This window comes from Macaca thibetana, chromosome X, assembly GCF_024542745.1.
Source record: "Macaca thibetana thibetana isolate TM-01 chromosome X, ASM2454274v1, whole genome shotgun sequence".
Classification (NCBI taxonomy): Eukaryota; Metazoa; Chordata; class Mammalia; order Primates; family Cercopithecidae; genus Macaca; species Macaca thibetana.
Window position 1 is genome coordinate 32,393,573 of NC_065598.1, and position 26,410 is coordinate 32,419,982.

General features: G+C 36.9%; 1 protein-coding gene across 14 annotated transcripts in view; it reads right to left on the reverse strand.

Annotated features, from left to right (window-relative positions):
• Positions 1–26,410, reverse strand: part of DMD (dystrophin) — a 2,269,491-nt gene that overhangs the window by 1,500,075 nt on the left and 743,006 nt on the right. For all 14 annotated transcript variants that reach the window (XM_050777140.1, XM_050777144.1, XM_050777148.1 and 11 more), the window contains 2 exons: positions 5,152–5,253; positions 4,937–5,044 (listed from right to left, as the gene is read on the reverse strand). In XM_050777140.1, coding sequence (XP_050633097.1) covers positions 4,937–5,044; positions 5,152–5,253 — 210 coding nt within the window. The remainder of the gene's footprint in view (positions 1–4,936; positions 5,045–5,151; positions 5,254–26,410) is intronic.

A 26,410-nucleotide genomic window follows, 5' to 3' on the forward strand; every position in this document is an offset into this window, starting at 1 on the left:
AATTAACCATAGGTCTGTGAGTGCCAGAGACCCATAGTGCTCTAGAAAATTCAGGTGGCAAAAGGAAGATCTAGAAAATGTGTACAAAGCAAAGGCCAGCGGAGATAGTAAAAGAAGAAATATATTTTATTTTTATAGAAGCCAGGCATGTGGACCTACCTCCAAGGTAGGCAGGAAGGTACAGTCAATAAATCAGACCGGGTGAGCAGTGGATACGGAAAAGAGACAGATAAGCTGTTCAAGATGATTTGAAGTGAAAAGATAATGCATCATTACGAAAGGCCCAGGAAACCTTCATCTCACTCTCATCAGCAATATGCATAAGAGAATAATGCCAAGACAATTTCTCCTATATTGTCAAAATTGAGTTTTGCACCTATATTATGTGTAGTTACTTATCTATATGTAAGATGTACTCCAATTCATTCTAATCACCAATTGTACTTTGGGAGGTTGATCTATTACAGAGGTTCTCATCTTGAAAGAACACCAGAATTACCTGAAAGGCTTGTTAGAATGCAGATGACTAGGCTCTACTTCCAGAGTTTCTAAATCATTGGTCTGAAGATGACCTAACAATGTGCATTCCTAACAAATTTCCTTGATACTGATGCTGCCGGTTGGGGGAACACATTTTGAGAAGCATTGCTTCTGTCTGAATGGCCATCCCAGCAGTTGAGGTAAAGGTAGCAAGTCAAACAGCACTGTCAACAGGAACTTGCTCAGTTACCATAAGCACTTCATCCATGTCCTTTGATCCCACAGCCATTTAAGAGTATCTTCAATTCCCAAGTACTTCTGTAGCCCTTATATGGCATACTCTCTTGGATCACCCTGCTTCCCCAGAGCTGTCTTTACCTGGCAAACACCAACAGTCCCCCCAGCAGCAATACACTTACTCAGGAACAGATTTCTTCTTGACTCAGATCTTCCCATGATAATTTACATGATTCTACAAGTCTTATAATTCACCTCATAAAAGCTACTGTTTCTTGTTTCCCTTCATTTTTTATTCCTGACGCCAAATCAGTTTAAAACTTAAATCAGTTTTGATTATATAAAATAAGAGATCTACATGATTTGGACACTAATCCCAAAGATCTAGAGCAAATTAAATGTCATAATCCCCACCTCCCACCCCAACGGTAAGGAGGAGACAATCCCGTGGGTTATTAGTGATAATATTTCAAAACAAATTATACTTTTTGTAAAGAAAAGAGAGTTTTTAGCACAGTGTATCTATACCTAGACATGTAGTGAAAACTGGTGACAGATGGTACCTGCTTTGGGTCTCAGATTGTGACATATTTTAATGAACATTAAATTCTTATTCACTGCCTGAGTCAGCAGGGGAATTTTACCTCAAATTCTAGACCAGCTGTCAGGTTTTGTTAATTGGCTTAAACTATCAAATGACAAGACCTATAGAAAACATATTTTCTCTTTGTTCACAAGCAAGGTGACATAATACAGTTTTTAAACCTATTGGAAAATTATTGAGACTTTGTTAAAAGAGCATTTGTATGGCCCTGAGGCTAGCCAAGATTTCTGCTCACAAAAATGTTAACATAGAGGCACATTATTGTTAGAAATGACAGTTCTCAGTTGCAGTTATTTTTTCCAAGGAATCAACTGACATGAGGAGTACTGAAATACACTGAAAGACCTGGACCTGAGTCTGAATGTCTTAGTGTTCATTTTAAGTCTGATACTAATGTTGTAGGATACAGGTCCTGTGTTTTTTCTTGATCTCGATTTTCTTTTGGAAATAACCTGAGTAGCTGTTCCTAATGAACTTTAGATGTGCAATTAGACTGAAGAAACACTAGATGAGATGCAAAATCTCATCTAGGTTTAACATATTTGGATTTTGTCAGTTTGTGGCTTCCTAAGAACAACTTTCTTGATTGGTAAATCTAGTCAACAATATATGTAGGAACTTTCACTAGATATTGAGATTTGGAATTTATCATCATGTAAAATAACTGTACTATTCTGGCATGTGGTACTTTCCAAAGATGGCTGTAAAATATCCTCATCTCAGATGCTTTGCTATAACTTGATCTTGGTGCTTCTCCAGGAGGAAATGAAACCTAATTCTTTTTCCTTGAATCTGGGCAGGCTTGTGACTTTTTCAACCCACAGAATATGATTGACCATCACCGTTATGATTGACTGTCTGAAGCACATGGTTCTGTATTTAACTAGCAATATATCTTGGCTCCTAATCAGAGGGCATGAATGCATTTTGATAATCAGTGGTCACTCACTTATTTACTGCAAGGATTCATATTTTACCTGAGAAGAACAATGTTTGTAAGGTATATTCTGCTTTAAGGAGATGTAATCCATGCATCCATTCCTCTAGATATGATAGAATCCATCAGCAATTTATCCTCTCCTCTCTGTGGCATGTGACAGCGTATATCACTTCCTACTTTTTTGAAGTATTTATTCTCCTCATTTTTGTGATACCACTTTCCCCCTGTGGTATTTGCTCAATCTTTTGGTTAACATCTTGTCCTCTGTCCACTCCTTGACTGTAGACATTCCCCCTGGAATCTATTCATTTCACTTAATGTGTCACTCTACACAATCCCTCAGAAGCATTTTGATTGCTTCTGAATCAATAACTAGTCATGAACCCTTTTCTGAGATTCTAGTTGTGTAGTCTGACTAATGGAAAGGATTTTTAACTTGGATGTCTCAAGGACATTTTACACTAAATATATCCAAATCTGAAATAATTATCATTCTTGTCATTCCACCAATTTCTCTTCTATTCTCCTATTAGGGCTAGTAACCCTCCGGTCACCCAAATGAAATGTCTAGGAACCATTTCGAACTTCTGCCTCTTATCACAAGTTTCATTCATCACATCTTAACATTCTAATATTTCTCTCCGTATCTTAATACCCAATGCTACTTAGTTCAGGTCTTCCAATTAATCCTCATACCATCAAACATCTTCCTACCAAAAAGTATTACAAAAATGCAAATATGATTCTTTTGCAAACTCTCAATGGTGTCCCATCAGCTGCAGGCCAAAACTACAAATATAGCTGATATTTTTGCACTTGTGTTTTGAAACTTATACAGGTTACTTTTCTGAACTCTATTTTTGGTAGTCACATTACTTAATAAAGTCTATATTCATTGAGAAATAATTTCTTATCAATAATAAGCTAACTTGTAATAACAAGTAATACATAAGTGAATCTATTTTAAATTAAAAGATCAATGCAGGTTAGCATTTATGGAGCAAAATATATATATATATATATATGAAACAAATATCCGGTAAAATGGTACGTATTTAAAATAAGTGGAAAAATTTACTTAAGTTTAGAAATGATTTCATTATTATGAAGTACAATATATAATATGAATACAGATATAAATTGATTCACTCAGGTGAAATTATGAAACATTACTTACAATCATTTTGTTTTATAAAAGTTCATATCAAGTGAACATTTAATCAAATCTATCAAAAATTTTAAGAAATCATAATACAGAATATTTCACTTGAAAAATTAAGCTCACAGTATCAGACTGGCCTCTTTTACTAGAAATGATGAAATTCACAGAGTAAGAGAAACTTTGAAGTATTTTTATTTTATTTATTTATTTATTTATTTATTTATTTATTTAATTTATTTATTTATTTTTTTGAGACGGAGTCTCGCTCTGTCACCCAGGCTGGAGTGCAGTGACTGGATCTCAGCTCACTGCAAACTCCGCCTCCCGGGTTTACGCCATTCTCCTGCCTCAGCCTCCCGAGTAGCTGGGACTACAGGCACCCGCCACCTCGCCCCGCTAGTTTTTTGTATTTTTTTTTTAGTACAGACGGGGTTTCACCATGTTAGCCAGGATGGTCTTGATCTCCTGACCTCGTGATCCGCCCGTCTCGGCCTCCCAAAGTGCTGAGATTACAGGCTTGAGCCACCGCGCCCGGCCGTATTTTTTTTTTTTAATCTTGGAAATTCCTGCAGAAACCAAATGTTTCAATGAAGCGTTTTCTGAAGTCCATTTACTGCAAAGAAATCTCATTTCTCAAAACTTGAGGCATTTATAATCAACGCCATTTGATTGGCTTTAATGTATTTTGTTTGAAAAAGTAGGTGATATTGTTTGGATCTCTGTCTTCTCCAAATCTCATATTGAAAGGTGATTCCCAGTGTTGGAGGTAGGGTCTGGTGGGAGGTGATTGGATCATGAGGGCGGATGTCTCATGAATGGCTTAGCACCATCCTTTTCATGATGAGTCAGTTCTCATTCAGTATTAGTTCACATGAAATCTGGTTGTTTAAAAGAGTCTGGGACATTCCCCTTATCTCTTTTGTTTCCACTCTTGCCATGTGATATACACTGGCTCCCCTTCTCCTTCTGCCATGATTGTAAGCTTCCTGAGGCCCTTACCAGGAGCAGATGCTGGTGTCATGCTTCTTGTACAGCCTTCAGAACCATGAGCCAGTTAAACCTCTTTATTTTATAAGTAACTTAGTCTCAGGTATCCCTTTATAATAAACTAAGGTTAAACTCCATCAATGTGAGGATAATCGTCACTTAGTATCTCTCACATATTATTCTGAGAATCAACTTTAGTCTCTTTTTTTTTTAGAACTATGCTGCTTAGAACTTTATGAAAGGCTCACAAACGTTTCTTAGTATTACTTTATTAACTTTAATTGAAGTCTTATTCTGGTATGCTGTGTTTTATCAATAGTACAACTTTGTTTGAAAAACAAAGTTGAAAATCCAGCTAGAGTTTTTTCCCATTTTAATTCAGAAAAGTAGAAATATGACATTTTTGAATAATCTATGATCCAAGCAAAAATAAACATTTAATATTCCATAGCAAAGAAGAGACTAAATAATAGTGATAATATACACTACTGGGTTATAAGACTATTGAAAGCTAGAAGTTACATACGGCCAGTTTTTGAAGACTTGATAACATTTCATTTTGATCCTTAAAGCCAGTTGTGTGAATCCTGTTCACCACATCTTCTTTTTCTGAAAGCCATGCACTAAAAAGGCACTGCAAGACATTAAAGAATTCCAAGGAATAAATAAACATAAATCTTTACTTTTCCAATTTATTATCCCCCCATGCCTTTTACAGCTAGTTTCTCACACATGACTCACCTGTTCTTCAGTAAGACGTTGCCATTTGAGAAGGATGTCTTGTAAAAGAACCCAGCGGTCTTCTGTCCACCTGCAGATGTTTGCCCATCGATCTCCCAATACCTGGGGAAGAGACAATCAACCACAGCATCAGTAAACAATTGGTAACTATGTTTTATTAAAAATGGCATGAATAATCCGCCAAAGTATCTAATTTGAGTCTCCTATGTATGCTAGAAGTTGGAAAGGACACTCTTCCTGATCTGCTTACATTTAAATAAGGGGTGTGACTTTGTCTTTATCTGACCAAGTCTTGTACCCTTCGTAGAAAAGCAAAGATACAAACAATATGAAGTGGTTATTATATCACTATATAACATGGCTCCATAGCAAACGTAAGATAACAAAGACATACATACAGAATTAGAGAGGATTTTGCAATGAGAACAAGTAAAAGGTGTATCTTCCTTAGGTTTGAAAATACACTCTAAAGAATAAAAATCTGACTACTAAATAGAATACCTCAAAAGACTCTTAATTGAAGCAATCTTGCATAATGAGAATTGCCTACCGTTTGGATTGCAGAAGAAAGTTATTAGTAACTTAAGCTCTATTCATATGTAGATTTTTCAATTTTCTCAATTATTACAAAATTATTAAAATGTTCTGTTTTTAAACTACTCTAGTGAGAAACCTTATCTCCGAGTAAAAACTACTACATCATTAATGTGTCACTAACATCTAAGAACACACAGTTTTAATATATAACATAAACCAACTACCAATGATTTTTGGAAGGAAAACACGTATTGTGATGCTTTCTATGCAAAGGAAGCATTTAAAGAATGGCATTTAGCTCAGCCTCATTATGATGCACTTTATAGCCTAAAATTTCAACTTTTTGTGACTTTTTCACATAAATAAGCAACTTATTTTCTCATATATGTTGGACCTTTAAAGCTAGAAATCATAAAATACTGACATGCTTTATTTTATATAGAATTAGACCTAGAAAAATGTTTATAACTCATATTTTTGAAAAACCTATTGTCTAAGTCTCATAATTTCTATGTTACTTGATACTATGTATGTGTATTAACCCATCTAGAGGATATTAACACATGATTTAAACAATGCAAATGAAATTAGCATCATGAAAATAACCCACTGATTTTTTTTTTTTTTTTTTTTTTTTTTGGATACAGAGTTTTGCTCTTGTCACCCAGGCTGGAGTGCAATGGCACTATCTCAGCTCACTGCAACCTCCACCTCCTGGGTTCAGGCAATTCTCCTGCCTCAGCCTCCCCAATAGCTGAGATTACAGGTGTCCGCCACCATGTCCGACTAATTTTTGTATTTTTAGTAGAAACGGGGTTTCGCCATCTTGGCCAGGCTGGTCTCGAACTTCTGACCTCAGGTGATCCACCTGCCTCGGCCTCCCAAAGTGCTGGGATTACAGGCATGAGCCACTGCACCTGGCCCTAATCCACCTATTTCTAAGTGACTTGGAGAGTCACGTTTCTTAAATTGTTTCAACTACCACCACTTAAAAAATATACACGCATAAACAGAAGGCAGTCAACATTTTCGTACAGTATTAAAATCATCATGTACTTATATGCAGCTCAGTCATAAGTGAGTTTTCAGTTTTTCTTCATAAATATCAGTGTTATTGCTTTCAGCATAATGTAACTGGTTTTTATTTTTTGTAGTTTCACTTTCTACTCAACTTATTTTGAATTATGTTTACAATAAAAGCCATAGCTCTCAGTAATGTGAGACACCCACAGGAAATGTGCCAACCTTAAATCAATGAATTCAATAACTTCAACCATTTAATTATTACGAATGCGTATATGTAGGTTTTTTCTAAAACATACTTGAATTTCTTTAGTGAACTTCCTAGTGACCCTGTCAGTACATGTCAGGTAAAATGGCAAGTAACAAAATGGTTAATAGATTAGTTGTGGCAGAAAAAAGCTTCAAATGGAGAAAATCTTACCTCTTAAGTATAAACTACACCATCTGCCTGATGTGATGATGCAGATCTTAAAAGTCAAAATGTGGGAAATTTATTGTGGCCCATCAACTCTAGTAAAGACGACAGTCAATGGAAGAAGGGGCAAACTCAAGCTATAGCATCATATTCACAAACAAAATAGAGACTTCCAAGTACATACAGCATCTTCTCTCTAGTACTACAAGACATATAGTGTCCACTGAAGCAGTATTTTAAGCCTGTAACCCCATAGGTAGAAATGTATAATTGATTTTAGTGGGAATACAAATCCAAATAAAGATCTCCTATTCTAGGTTGCATAAGATTTTCACATTTATTGAAACTCTGAGATGTATTAATGTGATGCATGTAATATTGCAGTTGTGTTCACTGAATGAGTCACAAAAAACTAATATGGTAGTTCTCCTTTATCCGCATGGGATATGCTCCAAAATCCTCAGGCGGGTGCCTAAAACTGCAGCTACTACAAAACCCTATACATAGTATTTATGAATTTTTCTTTCTTCACAATTTCACAGATAGATTTGTTCTTACCACAGATTGTGAGCCACCCCAGCAAATGATTTTTTTGCCTTATTAAGTTGGGAACTGTCACCTTTTCACATAAAGAAAAACCCTTTACAGTTTTCCTTTAGCATATGTGAACTGCCAACATAACTACTCTTGCACTTTGGGGCCATGACTACGTAAAACAAGGGTGACTTGAACACAAGCACTGCAGGATCATGACAGTGAATCTAAGAACCTAGACAGGGAATAAGTAACGGGCGGGTAGCATTGACAGCATGAAGACGCTGGACGAAGGGGTGATTCAGTCCTGGGTGGGACACAGGTGGGATGGCACAAGACTTCCTCATGCTACTCAAAACGGCATGCAATTTAAAATTTATGAATTATTTCTGGAATTTTTCATTTAATATTTTCTGACCATGGCTGACTGCCAGTAATTGAAGCCAAGGAGAGCAAAACCATGGATAAGGGAGGGAGGGAGGGATTGCTGTAAACACTCTTTTGGGTATACAGGCAACCTATTTAAGACAACTATTTAAAAAATACCACTAAAAGTGTCCTTTGTATCCAAATAATGATTATAGATAATTTTGATAATTTATCGGAGAAAGTTTGTGATTCAGCTAATATTTAGCTTACAGTTAATGATAGCCATCAATGCATTCATTCATTGGTAATTAATTTACTATATAACAAATATGTATCAACTATCTGGATATGCCAAATATAAACAGAAGATGTTACAGGCTGAATAGTGTCCCCTGAAATCCATGTTGAAGCCCTATGCCCCACCTACTATATCAGAATGTGCCCATATCTGGAGATAGTGACTTTAAATAGACGTTAAGTTACAATGAGTCTATTAAAGTTGCTCTATTCCAATATGATGGGTATCCTTATGAGAAGAGGACATTTGGACACAGCAAAACACCAGGGATGTGTACAACAGAGGAGACCCCACATGAGGACGCAGGAACAAGGCGTTCATCTGCAAGCCAAGGACAGGGGCCTCACAAGAGACCGACCCTTGCCAGTACCTTGGTCTTGAACTTCTGGCCTCCAGAATGGTGAGAAAATAAATTTTTATTGTTTAAGCCACTAGTCCATGTTATTTTTTAATGATAGCCCTGACAAAGGAGTAATACAAAAGACATTTAAGAGAGATGGATTCTTTTCCAAGAAATACGTGTCTAAATGTCTGTCAAAGAAAATAATACCAACCCCTTAAAGAATTGCAAATACTAAACAAGAGTATGTATTGGAAAGTATTATTGATTTCAAACAAGTTATTTAAGAGTTGGTCGTTGTTTACATTTTGCTTGATCATGGTTCTTACATCAAATCTAAGAACTGCCAAGGGTCATCTGTTTTACTGTATTCACTCTAGAAAGGCACCCATTAGATCTTTACAAATAGATGTTTAGTCTTCAAGTATATTCTTTAAAGGTTTCCAACACAAGAGAGCATACATATCCTTTACATATCCTTTAGTAACATATTCTATTGCTTAAACCTATGTTACTCTTAGAAAATACTCAATGAACTGAAACTAAGTCACTTCTGTAGCAATGTGGGCATAGTGCTTTCTACTGATCTCAGTGTAAGTAGATAAGTGAAATAGAAATTACTTGCTCATACGTTGTACACATCTGCCCATACATTTTTGTGATGTCATATGTACAAGTATAAATAGATGTACGCAAAGTGCTTAAATTTATGGATTTACCTATTTATTGCTTAGCAATATTGGCGTTAATTTGAATTACAAAGAATGAAGCAAAACAATTGAAAGACTATCCCTCAGCTCTAGAATCACTCAAAGATGCTGGTTTGCCTGAATGGCTTTAACAAAATTGCTAGACAAGTGTAAGAAATTGGATCAAATGGGGCTAATATATTTTTTTAAAGAACCACTGTATTAGGATTAGAAACCTCTTCTCTAGAGAAAAAAAAATATGCAACTTCAACTCAGTGTTTCTCTGAGTTTCTATTTACGTACAGGAATCCCTTGAGCTTTTAGCAATAATGCACATTTTTATAGAGCTAGATCAACATTATACACATAAATGTAAAACCAATGAATTATAAACTCTCACAAAATGGTAAAAGAAGTTAATTTTTATTTATGTTCTCATTTTGTCTCAGCAGTAAGTGAAGCTAAAGGTCAGCTCACTTTGTCTAACATATTTTCATGGACTAAATCACAACTCCATTATCGTCCATGCTCAGATCCACAATGGGGAGGATTTTTTCCTCCCATTTAATTCACATCTCATATTGTTATATGTGCCAAGGGCATTTCTCATCTGAATTCCTTTGTTTGGTTGAGTTGCCATTTCAATGCAAAAGTGAAATATGGCTACTAAAAAAACATTTGGATAAAGGTAACTGAGGAAAATTTGACAAGCCTGGGAAGTAAATCTTAAGTATGGTGACCCTTGAATTTATGGGAACCAGGGACAGAATATGAAACCTAAACTGTGCCCATCAGTATTGGCATTAAGATATAGAGTGCTCCCAGGCACATATCCACTAAGGTGGAAACAATTATGTGCCATGGACCACACAATGCATCAGCAACAGGGCTTTATAAAAGAGAGAGACCAAAACCAACCCATCTTATTTTATTGTAGGTTAAGACCCTATAATACACTCCTCCACTAAATGAATTTTGTGTGTAATGAGCCTTCTGAAAATCACTTATTTCTTGATTTTTCCTTCTTACTTTATCAACAACTATGCAGTTAAAAAGTATAAGCAATTTAATCTTACTGATGGTAAAATGGAAATCACATCAAAAACCACTGAAAACAACAAAAATCCATTACGAGGCTAGAAATGTGGCAGAGTCCTACTGAATAGCGTTTAGCAAGGGTATGGTTTGGTTCTCAGTTTTACACGCTTCTACAAACTTAACTGGAGCAACATACTATAAAATGGTGTACCTTATATCTTCACTAACATATGGTACAGGGCAGATAAACATATTTTGATGAGTTATGAAACAATGACTGGAAGTTTTTTTTTGAAAGTATAATTCTTACTTCTATTTAAATGATCCTGTAATAATCTTGTGTCTGAACTCAAGGAACTTTTAGCTGTCACTTCCAAAGGAGCAGGTTACGGATGAGGAAACTGACAGATTGGTTAAGTAACTTGTCTAAGGTCACAGAAGTCACAGTACTGAGTGTCTGGGATTTGACCTCAGATCCATTTGGCTACAAGTTCCTGCTCGTTCATAATGGTATTCACTCAGTAGAGCATTCATTATAAAAGATATGCCTTCTAATTTGTGCTACACAACCTACAGTGAGATATCCGGATGCTGAATCCCTTTGGAGTCCTTTCATATTTTGTTTTAGCAGAAGTTTGACTAGATTTAACATTTTATCTAATCTGCTTGACAAGGATTTGAAGCTTATAATTTGATTCAAAAACATTTGATATTGTAACTCTATATTTGTTTAATCATAAAACGTCAGAAAATACTTGTACTTCCAGATTAAGAACATGTGGCCTTTGCCAGGATTTATTTTTAAAAGGTAAATATGACTGAGTTGTTAATTAAATTCTGCCTTTGCAATTGTGCTCAAAGTGTAGTGAGATTTTAACTTGAAGAAGCATGTTCTTCTCTACGCTATTTCAGTCAGTTTCATATATCATTTATTTGTATGAGTATACAAAGTGCTAATGAATAAATCTGGAAAAGCCTTTTTGTTGTTTTCACTGCTGTTATTATTTGCAGGATATTATTTAATGTTTTTTTGGCAGCTTAATAAACTCTGTACTCTCCAGCTCCCACCAGTCTATTCAGTTGGGATGCCAGAAAATAAAGAGCAGGAGTTCTAAGGAGCATTCCAGCATAACAGTCTTCTTTTCAGCATTCATCACATTCCCAGGCATTCCTTGGTACCAGTAGGTTTCCTCTTCTTTATCATTTTATACCTCGCAGACTCTGAGCTCGTTGAGGTGGGCTCCTTACCTTTGAGGTTCATGTCTTGCACAAATGTTCCAAAGCTGAATACTACCCACTGTAGTTATCAATAGGTGGCTTTTCCCCCCAATTTTTGACTTAGAATCATCTTTTTGGATCTTTGAATCTGCTAACCATTACATAAAATATAAACTTCTTGCATTCTCACTTCAGTTCTACTGTTGTTCAACTTCATAACATCTGTGAACAAACTCAATCTTGCTGTGCTTTAGTTTTCTCACCAGTGAAATGGAGATAATAGTACCGACTCTCCTGGCCAGGTAACTGCTAGGGTCAGATAGATCAGTAAATGTGAAAGTGCTCTTAAAACTGTGATGAATTATTGAGATACTTGTGATAGTAAGACTTTAGAGCTCAGTCAATAGAAAAACCAGCCTTTATTCCAGATGTGATAAATCTGGAGCATGACAGAATTTTAATATAGAACAAAGTTAAACATTTTAGAAGGACACAAAATTATAATTTTGTTTGCATTTTTTCTATAGTTGATAAAGCTTATGTTTTGTACAAGAGTTGAAATCTTTTACCTTTACATTTTTAAACACCAGGTCATATTCCAATAGGTATCTTTCTTTTCTTTTTCTTTTTTTGAGACAGAGTCTTTTTCTGTCCCCCAGGCTAGAGAGCAGTGGCACGATCTGGGCTCATTGCAACCTCCACCTCCCAAGTTCAAGGGATTCTTGTGCCTCAGTTTCCCAAGTAGCTGGGATTACAGGTGTGAGGCACCACACCTGGCTCATTTTTGTATTTTAGTAGAGACAGGGTTTCACCATGTTGGCCAGTCTCGTCTCAAGCTCCTGACCTCAAGTGATCTGCCCACCTCAGCCTCCCAAACTGCTGGGATTGCAGGCATCAGCCACTGAGTCCAGGCTCCAATAGGTATCTTATTTAAAAGTAAGGGCATAGAAAATAAATATCCCTCTATGTCTCATGCCACATCTTGACATCACAACTTTTCATCCACAAGAAATCACAAATTCTAACGTACATATCTAATAAAATGCATAAAATAATGTAGGTGTAAGAGAATGGGTAGTAATGGGGACTGCGGCTAAATGAAGAGTCTGTGCTGGAAAGAACAGGGCAACTTGACTCCTGCTCTGGTTACTATGTAGAAAAACAGACTGACGATCATTAGATCATTTGCTTTCTCCAGAGAGGTTAGAAATTCTTTGTTCATGTCACATTTTTCTCAATTTCAAACAATGCTAACTAATAAAATACTATTAAATACCATAGGGACTAAATAGAACTTTATCTGGATACATCTGTAATTTTAGATGCAATAGACCAATTCCTAGAAAAACACAAATGATTCAAGCTGACTCCAAAATGGAAAATCTGGAAATACGCAATTTTGAAATTCCAATTAAAAATGGACATTTTTATGCGTATTAAATACATAAAAAAACGTTAATTTAAAACTTTCCCATTTGCACATTCCAGTTATGAAGCAAGTTCCCAAGCCTGCATAATCAGGTACCTAAACCTAGCAAGTATATCACAAGAAAGGAAAATAGCAGGCCATTTTCATGGACATAAAGGAATACCTATGCATCAAAGAAAATCTAGCAATACACAAAAAAGATTATACGTCTTATCCAGGTTTAGTTCATTTCAGGAAGAAAGGCTTTAACATTAGAAAACCAAGCAATGTGATTTGACATATAGCAGAATAAATAAGAAAACAAAATATGACCATCTCAAATGATTCTGGAAAAATATGTAAAATTTGGCATCCAGTAATAAAACCTCTTAGAATATTAAGAACAGAAGGTATCGATAACAAACCTACAGGAGAGATCATACTTAATGATGATTTATTAAAGGTCTTGTCTCTGAGACTTAAAATGAGAAATAAATATCCACAATATTCCCATTGTACTAGAGTATTTATACAGTACAATATGTCAGGGAAAAAAAATAATCTGAAAAATAACTGGAAAAGGAGAAAGAAAACTGTCATTACTCAAAAACAACCTATATATGTACATCTGAATAATACTATAGACAATGTATTCAAATTATTAAGTAAATGTAGCAAGGTCTCTGGATACAAGAAAAAATCAATTGTATTTCTTCATATCGGCATAAATAGAAAATGAAATTTCAAAAATATATTCATAGCAGTAAAAATATTAAAAAACCAAGAAATACATTTTAGAGGAAGTTTAAGAGTCCTTACTTTAAAAACTATAAAACGGCCGGGCGCGGTGGCTCACGCCTGTAATCCCAGCACTTTGGGAGGCCGAGACGGGCGGATCACGAGGTCAGGAGATCGAGACCATCCTGGCTAACACGGTGAAACCCCGTCTCTACTAAAAATACATTAAAAAAAAAAAATGAGCCGGGCGCAGTGGTGGGCACTTGTAGTCCCAGCTACATGGGAGGCTGAGGCAGGAGAATGGCATAAACCCGGGAAGCGGAGCTTGCAGTGAGTGGAGATCGCGCCACTGCACTCCAGCCTGGGTGACAGAGCAAGACTCCGTCTCAAAAAAAACTATAAAACATTACTGAGAGAAAATAAAGGCCTAACTAAATGAAAGGCTATTCCATGTTCATGGATTGAAAGACTTTATGTGATTAAAATGCTAATTCTGCACAAGTTGATCCAGAGAATAGATGAAATCCAATTAAAACCACAACAGATTCTTTTTGGGGGCAGGGTTCACAAGCTGTTTTTAAAATTCATATGGAGATCGAAACGGCCAAAAGCAGTCAAGATAATCTTTAAAACGGAAGAAAATAAAATGGCTTTTATTGACCAACTGACCAAAACAAACTTAATGTAACTAAACACTAGACAGGTTTTTATTTAACTGTAGGCTCCTGACCTCTCTTTTCTTAGAGCAACTATATATATTTATATATATTATATATAATATATATACATAAAACTTTCTTTAAGAAAACTTGCAACCATAAACATATTCTCTGCCTCTTTGAGATGTAAATCTTCTACAACCCAGGAATATCTTTCTCAAGGACCTAGGAGCCATCTCTTTGAAATGTAATTGTTAATGATAGCACACCTATCTCCCAGTCTCTGTGGGAGGGTAGGAGCTTAACTTCATTAAGTGCCAATTAACAATCATAGATGGCCTAATCACCATTCTAACCCCGTAACATCTTCCAGTAGTTTTCTACTAGCTCTCCCCAGTGCTTAAAATCTCTCCTGCCTTTCTTTCATTGGAAATGATTTCCATCTCTCTCCCCTATGGCAATAGTCTTGATCCATGTATTTCTGTAGTCTTGAATAAAGTCTTTCTTGTCTGTTTAACTGCCTGCGCAAGTTTTCTTTTACAATATTACCAGATACAGGCCAGGCGTGGTAGCTCATGCCTGTAATCCCAAGACTTTAGCAGGCCAAGACTGGTGGATCACCTGAGGTCAGGAGTTCAAGACCAACCTGACCAACATGGTGAAACTCTGTCTCTACTCAAAATACAAAAAAATTAGCCAGGCATGGTGGTGGGCACCTGTAAACCCAGCTATTCAGGAGGCTGAGGCAGGAAAATTGCTTGAACCAGGGAGGCGGATGTTGCACTGAGCCAAGATCTCGCCACTGCACTTCAGCCTGGGCAACAACAGCGAAACTCCATCTCAAAAAAAAAATGTTATCAGATATTAAAATTTATTATAATGCTATAGTAATTAAGACAATGTGGTATTAGCGTAAGGATAGGCAAGTAGAGAAATAAAACTGATGAGAGTCCAAAAACTGATCCATGCATGTATAGGCATTTTATTTACAATATTTTTGTCAAAGACAGCACCATAGAATATTGAGGAAAGGATGATCTTATTGAAAAGCTTTGCAGTAAGACCATCCTTTCTTCAACATTCTACAGTGTCAACTTGTTGTTTCAGTTGGATCTATATGGGAAAATATGGACATTCATCCCTTTCTCATACTTGTAATAATAGGTGGATCATAATACGAAAGGTAAAACAAAAAGTTCCTATATAGCAACCCAGGACCATAGCTTCAGAATTTTAAAGTAGACAGTGTTATTTTTAAACTGAGGACAAAAGTACACTAAACATAACAGAAAATACTGAAGTGAAATATGTTAAATTTAAACTTCCGTTTATGAAAAAATGTATCATTAAGGGGTAAAAAGGTACCCACTCAAAAAGAAAAATGTAATAGAGATAAACAAAGAATATCCAGAATATATATATTTTAAACTAAAATAAATCACTAAGAGAAATATAGAAAATCCAGTAGAAAAATAGGCATTTCACGGAAGAGTTCATTTTAATGGCCAGTAACAACTGAAATGGTATTCAACTTCATTAGTCATCAGCATATACAACTGAAAAATGAGAGATGACATTTTACAGCTACCAGAAAGGCTCAAATTAAAAAGTTTAATAACCAAGTATTCAAGAACATATGAAGCAGTTTGTACGTTCATTTACTACTGGTGAGAATATGAATTTACACAACTTTGGAAAACCCTTTGTTAATATCTTGAAAGCTAAATACGCATATACCCAATGGTTAAGAAATTCTATTCTTAGGTACATACCTAACACAAAAGCTTACACATATATGCAAAAATATATGTATAATTTATGTTCATAGATGAATTATTTTTAATGCTTCCAAACTGGAAACACCCCAAATTTTCTGAACAGTAGAATATGTAAAATGTGGTATGTTTGTACAAAGTAATTTTATCCAGCAATGAAAATTAATGAAGTAATGCTATAAGCAATATAGTGAACCTCATAAATATAGTATCCAGTGAAAAAAGCCCATTTAAAAACTGCATATATAAAAGTTTCATTTAGATCAGCTTAAAAATGTAGCAACACTAATCTGCAGCATTGGAACTCAGGATACATGTTACCTTTGAGGAGGTGGGAAGAGTTTATGATACCATAGGGCTAGATGGAGGCTTCCTGGTTGCTGGTAACATACTATCTTTTTCTGGATGTGGAATCATGGTATGCTACTTCTGTAATAAGTCTTTAAGCTGTAATTATAACTTACGTACTTTGCTTGATACTTCAATTTAAAAAGGGCCATAAAGTTTACATTTTTTTCAGAGACCATCAACAGATAAATAGAAAACAGGTTATATATACATAGTGGAATGCTATTTGGCCATAAAAAGGAATGAAATAAAGCCATTTGCAATGACATAAACGGAACTGGAGGTCATTATTACAAATAAAATAAGCAGGCACAGAAAGACAAAATACCACATGTTCTCACTCGTATGTGGGAGCTAAAAAATTTGATCTCATAGAGCTAGAGATTAGAATGATAGATACCAGGGACTGGTAAGGGTGTGCAGATGGAATGAAGAGAGGTTGTTTAATGGGTACATACACTTAGATTGAAGGAATAAGTTCTAATGTTCGATATCAGAGTAGGATGATTATATAATTAGATACAACAGTGTATATTTCAAAATAACTAGTAGACAGGATTTGAAACGTTCCCAACACATAGAAATGATAAATACCTCAGGGTATTAAGGTTATCTATCACCTCAAGTATTTATCATTTATACATTCCATGCATGTAACAAAATATCACATGTACTCTATAAGTATGTAGAAATATTATGTATCAATACACTTTAAAAATTTTTGTAAATGTATTAATACTTGCATTCATAAAGAATATTACTGGCTGGGCATGGTGGCTCACGCCTGTAATCGCAGCACTTTGGGAGGCCAAAGAGGACAGATCACGAGGTCAGGAGATCGAGACCATCCTGGCTAACATGGTGAAACCCCGTCTCTACTGAAAATACAAAAAATTAGCTGGGCTTGGTGGCAGGTGCCTGTAGTCCCAGCTACTTGGGAGGCTAAGGCAGGAGAACGGTGTGAACCTGGGACGCGGAGCTTGCAGTGGGCCGAGATCGTGCCACTGCACTCCAGCCTGGGCAACTGAGCGAGACTCCATCTCAAAAAAAAAAAAAAAAAAAAAATTATTGTTCCAGAATACTTGCTTATATTTCTCCTGTAATTTTGTATGGTAAGTATTGTGACCACTATTATCTTTGAGCTTCATTTGATAATTTTACCATGAGATAATTTATTGTTCAGCTCATAAATCAAAGTCGGAAGAGAGAACAGATGGAGTAATCTAGACATTGTGTTCTTTCAAATCTACCTAACACCCTATTGGCCAAATGTATTACAACAGACCATGTATTAACATAAATTGAAATTCAGCGTTAACCGTATACTTACAGTACATTGGCTTTGCATGTTCAAATTTCATTAGAATATTTAACATTTATTTACACTTGATACAATGTGCAGTTGAAAAAATGCACATATCAAAGCTGTTCAAAACATGCTCAAAAGTTTTCTAATAACTGAATGATATGCCATTTTATATTTGAGTAAATAAAATTAAAAATCCAGTTCCTCAAGCATACTAGTCACCATTCAAGTGCTCAAAATAGCCAAATGTGTATAGCAACTTCCTTATTGAACAGTGTTGTTCTAGAAAAAAAATTTTTATATACTAATGCAATCGAGTGTGACAGGTGGTAATATATATAAACTGCTTATATATATAAACTATATATATATAAACTGGTCTCTTCTAGAACTGTTATTCTAGAAGAGAAAAATATGTATATACTATTGAAATTGAGTGTGACAGGTGCTAAAATAAATATATATATGTTTATATTATATATATTTGTACCTGTAAATTTAACTCATTCATGCAAATGCTATATATATTCATATATATGAATATATTGCATTTTATACAGATAGAGAGTATTTGCATGAACAAGTTAAATTTACAGGTACAAATACATTACTTTGTTAGATAGGCTTCTGCATTCCCCCTTTGCTGATTAGTAAACTGAAACTGAAAAAAATCACATAATTTTCTCAAGGTCACATAGCAATTTTCTACTATGAATTTGAGAGATTAGGAGAAATCCCAGGTTGAGGTGTCACACATCTGAATACCAGTGTCAGCCTTGCCACCTGCAAGCTATATGAACTTGGATTTAACTTCATTATGCATTGGTTTTCTCATTTGTGATATAGGGGTGACATTACATACAAAGTATGTAAAACTCCTGAAAAATAATAAACCAGCTACTCATTATAATTATTGCTTCATGGGCAACAACTGTTGATGCTTAGCTTTGTGGATTATTTTCATCACATTTACAGTTTTTTTTTTAATGTGTTTAATTCACCAAATACAAAATTAGGACGTGAGTGAAACATCAAAATATTTCAACCATGTTCCTCTTCCTAAATAACTTCTATTTCTTAATTTGATAGGGCCAACATTCTGTAAAATTTCTTTCTCATACTATCCCAAAGATATGTACTATAAAGACTTTTCGTTACCTAAGTGACATTTAGGCTATGAGAGAAAATCAGACTTTATCGTCTTTCTGAACAACTACCTTTCACAGTATACCATTTTCTTTCCAAGTGACTGTCTTTGTTATTTTAACATTCTCTTTGTAACTGAGATATAGCACATTCCCTTTGGAACCTGTGTGATACGTTTCACAAGTTAAAACTATTAACGACACTAACATCAGTGTCCAAAAAGATGTTACCATTAAATGTCTGTCCTTCTTATTGTCCACTTATCCAGATGTTACCTTTGAAAATTATCATTGCTGGTCAAAATGATTGGCAGAATGTAGTGTTTGACTTCTAGTTTGCCATTACATTCAGATTGTGTTTTCTTATGAAAGTAATTTTGAGAATCATGCTTTTTAAATCTGAAGTTCTCTACAGAATGAGGGAGAATTATGCTTCTACTAGATAAGATTGGGCAGCATTTCCTTTTATTTTCTTGCACTCCACCTGTATTGGAGGGGACATTGGAGGTCATCAAGTCTAACTTCCCACTCAGTATGTCATCTCTTTTAAAACATACTTGAACGAGAGATTCTGGTTTGTGCTAAATATTATGAAGAATAGCTTGCCAGTTTCCACAACTCTTATTCCACTGTAAGAAGGCTTTGGGGTGATGATAATAATAGTAACTAATATTATTATTGCTTACTATGTTTCAGTGATTTTTAAACGTTTTAGCTTCTCAACTACCTTTTTACCCTTTACAGATATCCCATAATGTAGGTTCTAATACAATCCTCATATTAAAGATGGAGAAACTAAAGCCAAGAATGGTTAAGTGGCTTGCTCAAAGGCATACTGTAGATAAGCAACAGAGCAGGAAGGGTCTATTTGTAGAGTTTCTCCTAATTGCCTTACAACAAAAAGATCCCCCTTTTAAGTCAAAAATTCTTTCTTGGAATTATATCCAACCATCTGCTCATAGGTTCATTCAGTTATCTAACAAGAGTTACTGATTACTTATATCTGAGAATGCATGCAAAAATGTGTAAGACAGATCTCATGGAACTGAGATTCTAATAAAAGAATAAAGCACAGCAGTATTAACTGCAAAAGTGTATGATAGGTACACAAACAGGCATAGTTATTATACAGACATGGTACAAAGAGGTAGTAGTCATCACTAGGTAAAGTGGCCAATTTCATGGAGGAAAACTTGAAATGAGTTTTCTATACATAGATGAAATCATCAAAGCAGATCTTGTGAAGCAGAGTCATCTGTTTAAACCAGGTGGTATGTGCAAAGAGGTGGTAACATACAGGGTATCAGAAACAGCTTGTATGAATCAAACGCAGGTTGAGGGACATAAAGCAGATAACATGAGACAAGTCTAGAGAGAAGGGTAGGAGTCAGGTAATCAAATACCCTGTAGGCCAAATACCAGAATCTGCAGAGGATGGAAAGTGACTCAGGATTTTAAGCAAAGGAGAAATGATTAAATGGGTTCTTGGGGACCCACACTGACTTCAATATGGAGAAGAGCAGTAAGACTGAAGGCAAGGACTTTGGGTGTTTATGATATGGCCTTTACCTTGACAAATGTTGACAGGAACAAAGATAAAATAATACATACAAGATACGGTTAAGAAATATTTTGACATCGCATGCAAAGGGCTCCTAAGGGAAAGGACAGGGATGATTTGGGATGACTCCAGTTTTCTGGTACAGGTGTCATGATAAATGCTACTGCAATAACAAAAGTAAGAAATTCAGTAAGGAAAGCAGGTTTAAAGGAAGGCAATGTACAATGAGTTAAGTTTCATCTTGTTGAGTTTGAAATGTTGTTTGGACTTCAAGGATACATCCAGAAGATAATTAGAAGAAAATGGACTCAGGAAAGATCTGAGCAGAAGACATCCAGAGTTATCAACTTCTGTCTGTTTCTGATATTACGACATTTAAAAAAAAAAAAAAAAGAGAGAAAGTGCCTTCCTTTTGCATGACAATAGTGCTCATGTGCCATTTCTCTCTGATTAGTTATTTTTTAATTAAATAACCACCCATTCTACAAGTATTCTTCACAGGATGTTGCCATCTGAGAAAATCCAGCTAAGACAGAGTACCAATCGTGGGCCTAAAATATAGTGTATTCAAACCAGCCAGCATAGAGTGTAATTACTAGTTCTTATAATCTAGACACTATATCACAGTCTGTGATTGCATTAACTAAGAACCTGTATCATCCTTCTTAATATCAAGCTTGTTTCAAAGCATGTGCACTCTTCCTCATATGTGCTTTTTTATGTATATGCATGTATATACATATACACATGCACAAAGATATACATATGTGTATATATACAAATGTACATAGAGATGTATAGAAATTTAACTATACATTTATACATATATTCATATATAGACAAAATTACATGTGTTTTTATACACTTACATTTGTATATATTTACATTTATATCTATAGATGGGAAGTCAGACCCTTTTTATCTCAAACTAATTCAATTGATTTATACTACTCGTGTTTTTAAAAAGCAGCAACATTTCAAACTATAAACATGATTTTTCTGACTTAAAAGATTAGGATGTAACATTTGTATATGATATTCTAACTCCTGAGGACATAGCTATAAACCTTCTAATATGGGAGGAGAAATATTCCATTAATCACCCCTACAGGGGCACACTTTGCACAGAGCCCCAGCTAAACCCTCAAATGGCTTCCTTCCCCAGAATTTTCCGACACTGCAGGTTGAATAAAGGTGTATAATCATTTTCAGTCAAATGCTCTAGCACGTAAGTCAGATACTAGGAAGGAATATATTAAAACACAGACTCATCCACCAACCCTCATAGAGAAAGAAAGACTCATCTTACCAACAAACATATCACAGGGAGGCTTCGCTAAAACCTTTAGGAAAATCAAAATACCTTATATTCATTCCATTCCACTGGATCAGCCAATTTAATAAGTCTAACAAAATAATTTGTCTTAATACCACAAAGTATTTCTATAAACTGTTTCATGTCGTCTGATATAAAGTTGGTTTTCATGACTCGATTTTAGCCAATGTAGTTCAGTTCTTAGAAAACTATCTCACCTGCAAAAATTATTCCTTCAGGCAATAAACATGTTTATTAACTTCATGAGATGAGTGAGAAACCGTACCAGTGTGCCTGGCCTTATGTTTAATAATCTGATCCAAAATTGTGTTTTCCAGGTTTTCCTTCTTGAAAATAGAATACTTGTTGTGATGGTTAATATTATGGGTCAACTTCACTGAATTGAGGGATGCCTAGATTGCTGATGAAGTATTGTTTCTTCTGGGTGTGTCTGTGAGGGTGTAGCCAAAGAAGGCTGACATGTGGACCAGTGAACCGGGAGATGAAGACCCACCCTCAATGTGGGTGGGCACCACCCAATCAGCTGCCAGTTAGACTAGAATGAAGCCAGCAGAAGAGGGATAAAGTAGCTTGCTTGGTAAGTTCACTCACTCTCTTCCCATGCCTTGCAGGGCAGGTAGCTTCCTCTCCTCCTGCCCTTGGACATCAGACTCCAGGATCTTCAGTCTTTGGACTTGGGGACTTGCACTAGTGATCTCCCAGGGGCTCTCAGGCCTTTGACCTCAGACTGAGAGCTGCACTGTCAACTTGTCTGGTTTTGAGGCTTTTGGACTTGGACTGCACCAGGCTACTAGGTTCTCTCTTTTCCCAGCTTGCAGATGGCGTATCATGGGACTTCATCTTGTAATCATGTGAGCCAATTCTCCATGATAAACTCCTAAATATATATTTTATATATGCATATACACATCTATCCATCCATCCATCTAGTTGGCTCTGTTCCTCTGGAGAACCCTAATACACCCTGTCTTTATACATTTTTGTAATTTTTTTTTTTAAGGAAAATCAAAATACAGTATGATAGTCTTGCTATGTTGCCCAGGCTAATCGTTGAACTTCTGGGCTCAAGCAATCTTACCTCTCCAGCCTCTCAAAGTGCTGGGATTACAGGTGTGAGCCACTGCACCTGGCCTCATTCTTTTCATATACTGTTAATTCTCCAAAATGTTAGGAAGTAAATTCAATATTAAAGTCTTTTAACAAAATAATTCAAATGGATTTTATATGACCAGAAATTCTCCTGGTTTATGACCATACAGACCTTCAATACATCTATAGTTGGCTCTCAACTTTTAACTTGTACCGAATAACATATCTAAAAATAGGGATTTAACGGCTTTGCTTTTTCTCTGGAAGATATTTTCATTAGAGCATCTTCTATAAGCTAAGGGCTTAACCATGTTTCTGGTTCTTTCTTTATTAGAAACAGTTATCTCCCTAGAACAAAAGGCTTTCTTTATGTTCATTTTACAGTCTTTTTTCATGCAGGTTTTTTTAAACCATGCTCTCTTGATTTACCATTTATCCATTCTAGAAACTCTACCCACCTCCACCATCTTCCCTTATGATGGCAGCAGCAGCCTGTATGGAGCAGCGGAGATGCCAGCAGCAGCAAGGGAGGCGTGGCCAGGGCTGTGTACTTTGTGGAGCCACCAAGGGCCAGAAACAGGCAGGAGCCCTGTTCCCTGCTCAGTTGGCAGGGTGAGACCCCATGCTCCCAGGTGCAGCTGCAGCCACCCAGCCACAGCTCTGGACCTCGGCATTCCTGTGCTCTTGAGGGCCTGGGAAGTCCCCCTGCCTCCACATGCTCAGAAGTGTCTGCTCCCACAACCTGGCATCTCCTCGCTCCCTGCACTGGCTCCTGAGAGAAGCAAAGTTGCGGCTGAGCCTGGGTGTTGTCGAAATCTGACTGGTTATGTGTGTACTAGGGACAGTGCTCACATGCCAGCCCCCTGCTGCCTTGGGACCTTCTGGACTTTGGGCACTGATAAGCATGAGAGAGAGAGGCTGAGTGGAAACTGAGGGTAGCTCAGTATGGGCCTGCAGGTACCCCTTGGCATAAACTGCCTGGGCTCCATGGATGGCATGTTGATGGTGGCAGGAGGCAGACTGGCTCCCAGGCAGAATGGGGCAGGTCCAAGGAGAAACCCCTCCTTCAAGCCAGGAATGGCCTGAAGCCTGGGGGCTGGGCTGCCAGTTCTGGGTGGAGTTTGTGGCCCGGATTGAGAACTTATGGTGCTTTTCTGGACCTATCCATGGGTGTCCATGGACCAATATGCATATACCTCCTCCCTTCTGAGCCCATAAAAACCCTGGACTCAGACAAACTTAGACATTGGGACTACCAGCTGCAGGAAGGAGCTACCTATTTTGGGTCTCCTTGACTCTTCAGGATGACCTGCCTGCATAAAGGAGCCACCCACCATGGGTCTCCTCTCTACTAAGAGCTGGACACTACCTGGGATGATCTGCCTGTGGAACGGAGCTACCCACCATGGGTCTCCTGAGAACTGTTCTCTCACTCAATGAAGCTCCTTTCCACGTTGCTCACCCTCCAGTTGTCTGTGTACCTCATTCTTCCTGGATGTGGGACAAGAACTCAGGACCTGCTGAATGGCAGGACAAAAGAGCTGTAACACAAACAGGGCTGAGATATGCCCCCTGCTCACCATGTTGTGGGCAATGAGAAAGAGAGAAGAGCCATGGCCCTTTGCAGAGCCCAGACCTTGGGGCTCCTCAAGCCAGGGCTGTGACATGCTATAACACCCTCTTTGGGGCTCTGTGGTTCCTTGTGTCTCTGAGCTTTCAGGCGCCACCACGTTCCCCCTGTCCAGACATTGGTTCCTACAGAAGCTACTTGTGGTACATCTGGTCCAGCCACAGCTTCACATGGAGCTGCCACCTGTATTGGCACCTGGAGCTGCCTTCCACTGCAGCTGGCATGCTTGGCTGTGCACAGTGACCAGACCCTGTGCTTGCTCACATACTTCTTGCTGCTCTGTGCCTGGCTTGCCCTTGGCAGGCATGGGATCTGGGGTAGTAGTGCAAGCCAAGCACAGCCTTCCAGGCTGAGTGGGTGGAAGGAGCCCAGCGGGCACAAGCAAAACCCAGGCAGAGATGCTGCCTGCCACAGAGGTTTCTGGCTGGCAAAGTGACATCCAAGGATCCCATGACACTTACATGCACACTTTATCCATTTTCCTCCAATCTATTATTGAGATCTTTGCTTAAATATCACTTTCCTCAGCAATCATCTATTGCCTTCAAACTTCAGTTTAAGTCAGAATAATTTCCTGTCACAAAAGCTTATTTATTGCCTTTATAAGTAAGTTGCATCCATCCTTTAACATTTGCTCATTTTAAAATATACTTTATTGTCTATTTTCTATATTGGATTGCATGTACCAATATAGAAAGACAGTAGTTCCCATACCTACCTGCCTATCATAGTGACCATGGATGACAAAGAATTAGCATTCTGTTTCAAAGAGGGAGCCTGAGATATTGTCACCATTGTTCCAGGGTTCCGAGGAAGGCAGTAGGCTCTCAAATCATCCATCCCAACCAGGGTAGATAGTGACAAATTCTCTTTTTTTCACTGTCTTACCTGGTTACCCAACACAATCCCTGGGACACAGTAAGAACATAACAAGTATTTGTTGAAAAAAATTAAAATGGGATGTGGAATGCTTAGAAAGAGATGTGGTAATGACCTCTAAGACTGAAGACTATATAAATGACCAATTTTAGTTTTTAAATTTAGTTTATAAAAATATCTCTCAATAAAATTAGTTCACTGGCATCACTGCCTACAAAACAGACTCTCTAGGCACTGACATCCTGGAAGCCTCTGAAGTTAAGGACAAGACTCTAACCTGTGGTAACATTGCTGAGGGACAAGCTGAACCTTTGAGAGAGAGAATTTAATTATCAGAGAATGCACTTTTCAGAATATTGCACTTCATAAGCTATGTCATCTTTCAGAATCCCTAAGCACATATGTCTGACCTGTCTTTGGTTTTCTTCAAACCTTTTCCAAAGAAGACTCTAAAAGTATTTTCAAGTTAGAGAAATCCTAACATATCATCATAATAGAATTCACAGAATAAATCAATACATGGAGATATATTCTATTGGAAGTATTCTTAGAGTTCTAACTCAGAGTGCTAAGTATGCATCTCTCTTCCTTATTGGACTAAATGGGGACTTCCCTTCCTAGTTTCCCCCATCTGTACCACTTTACTAAAGACAGCTGGCTATCCTTTTTGAGCTTCTGGACGGCATTTCAACAGAATTGTAGTGCAATGAATGAAGGCATTGTGGTGATGTGGGATGCCAGGGAGAAGGGGGAGAAGGAAGAGAAGGTGTGGGATGGGCACTCAACACTAATAAGTTTTGGGGAATAAGTTATGGATAGCCAGACCCTGCTCTAACAAAAAGCCTGCTAAAATCCTTCTCTAATTCCTGATGATTGTTTTTCTTTTAGGGGATCCGTATACCTGTTTCTCTTTCCTATAATTTT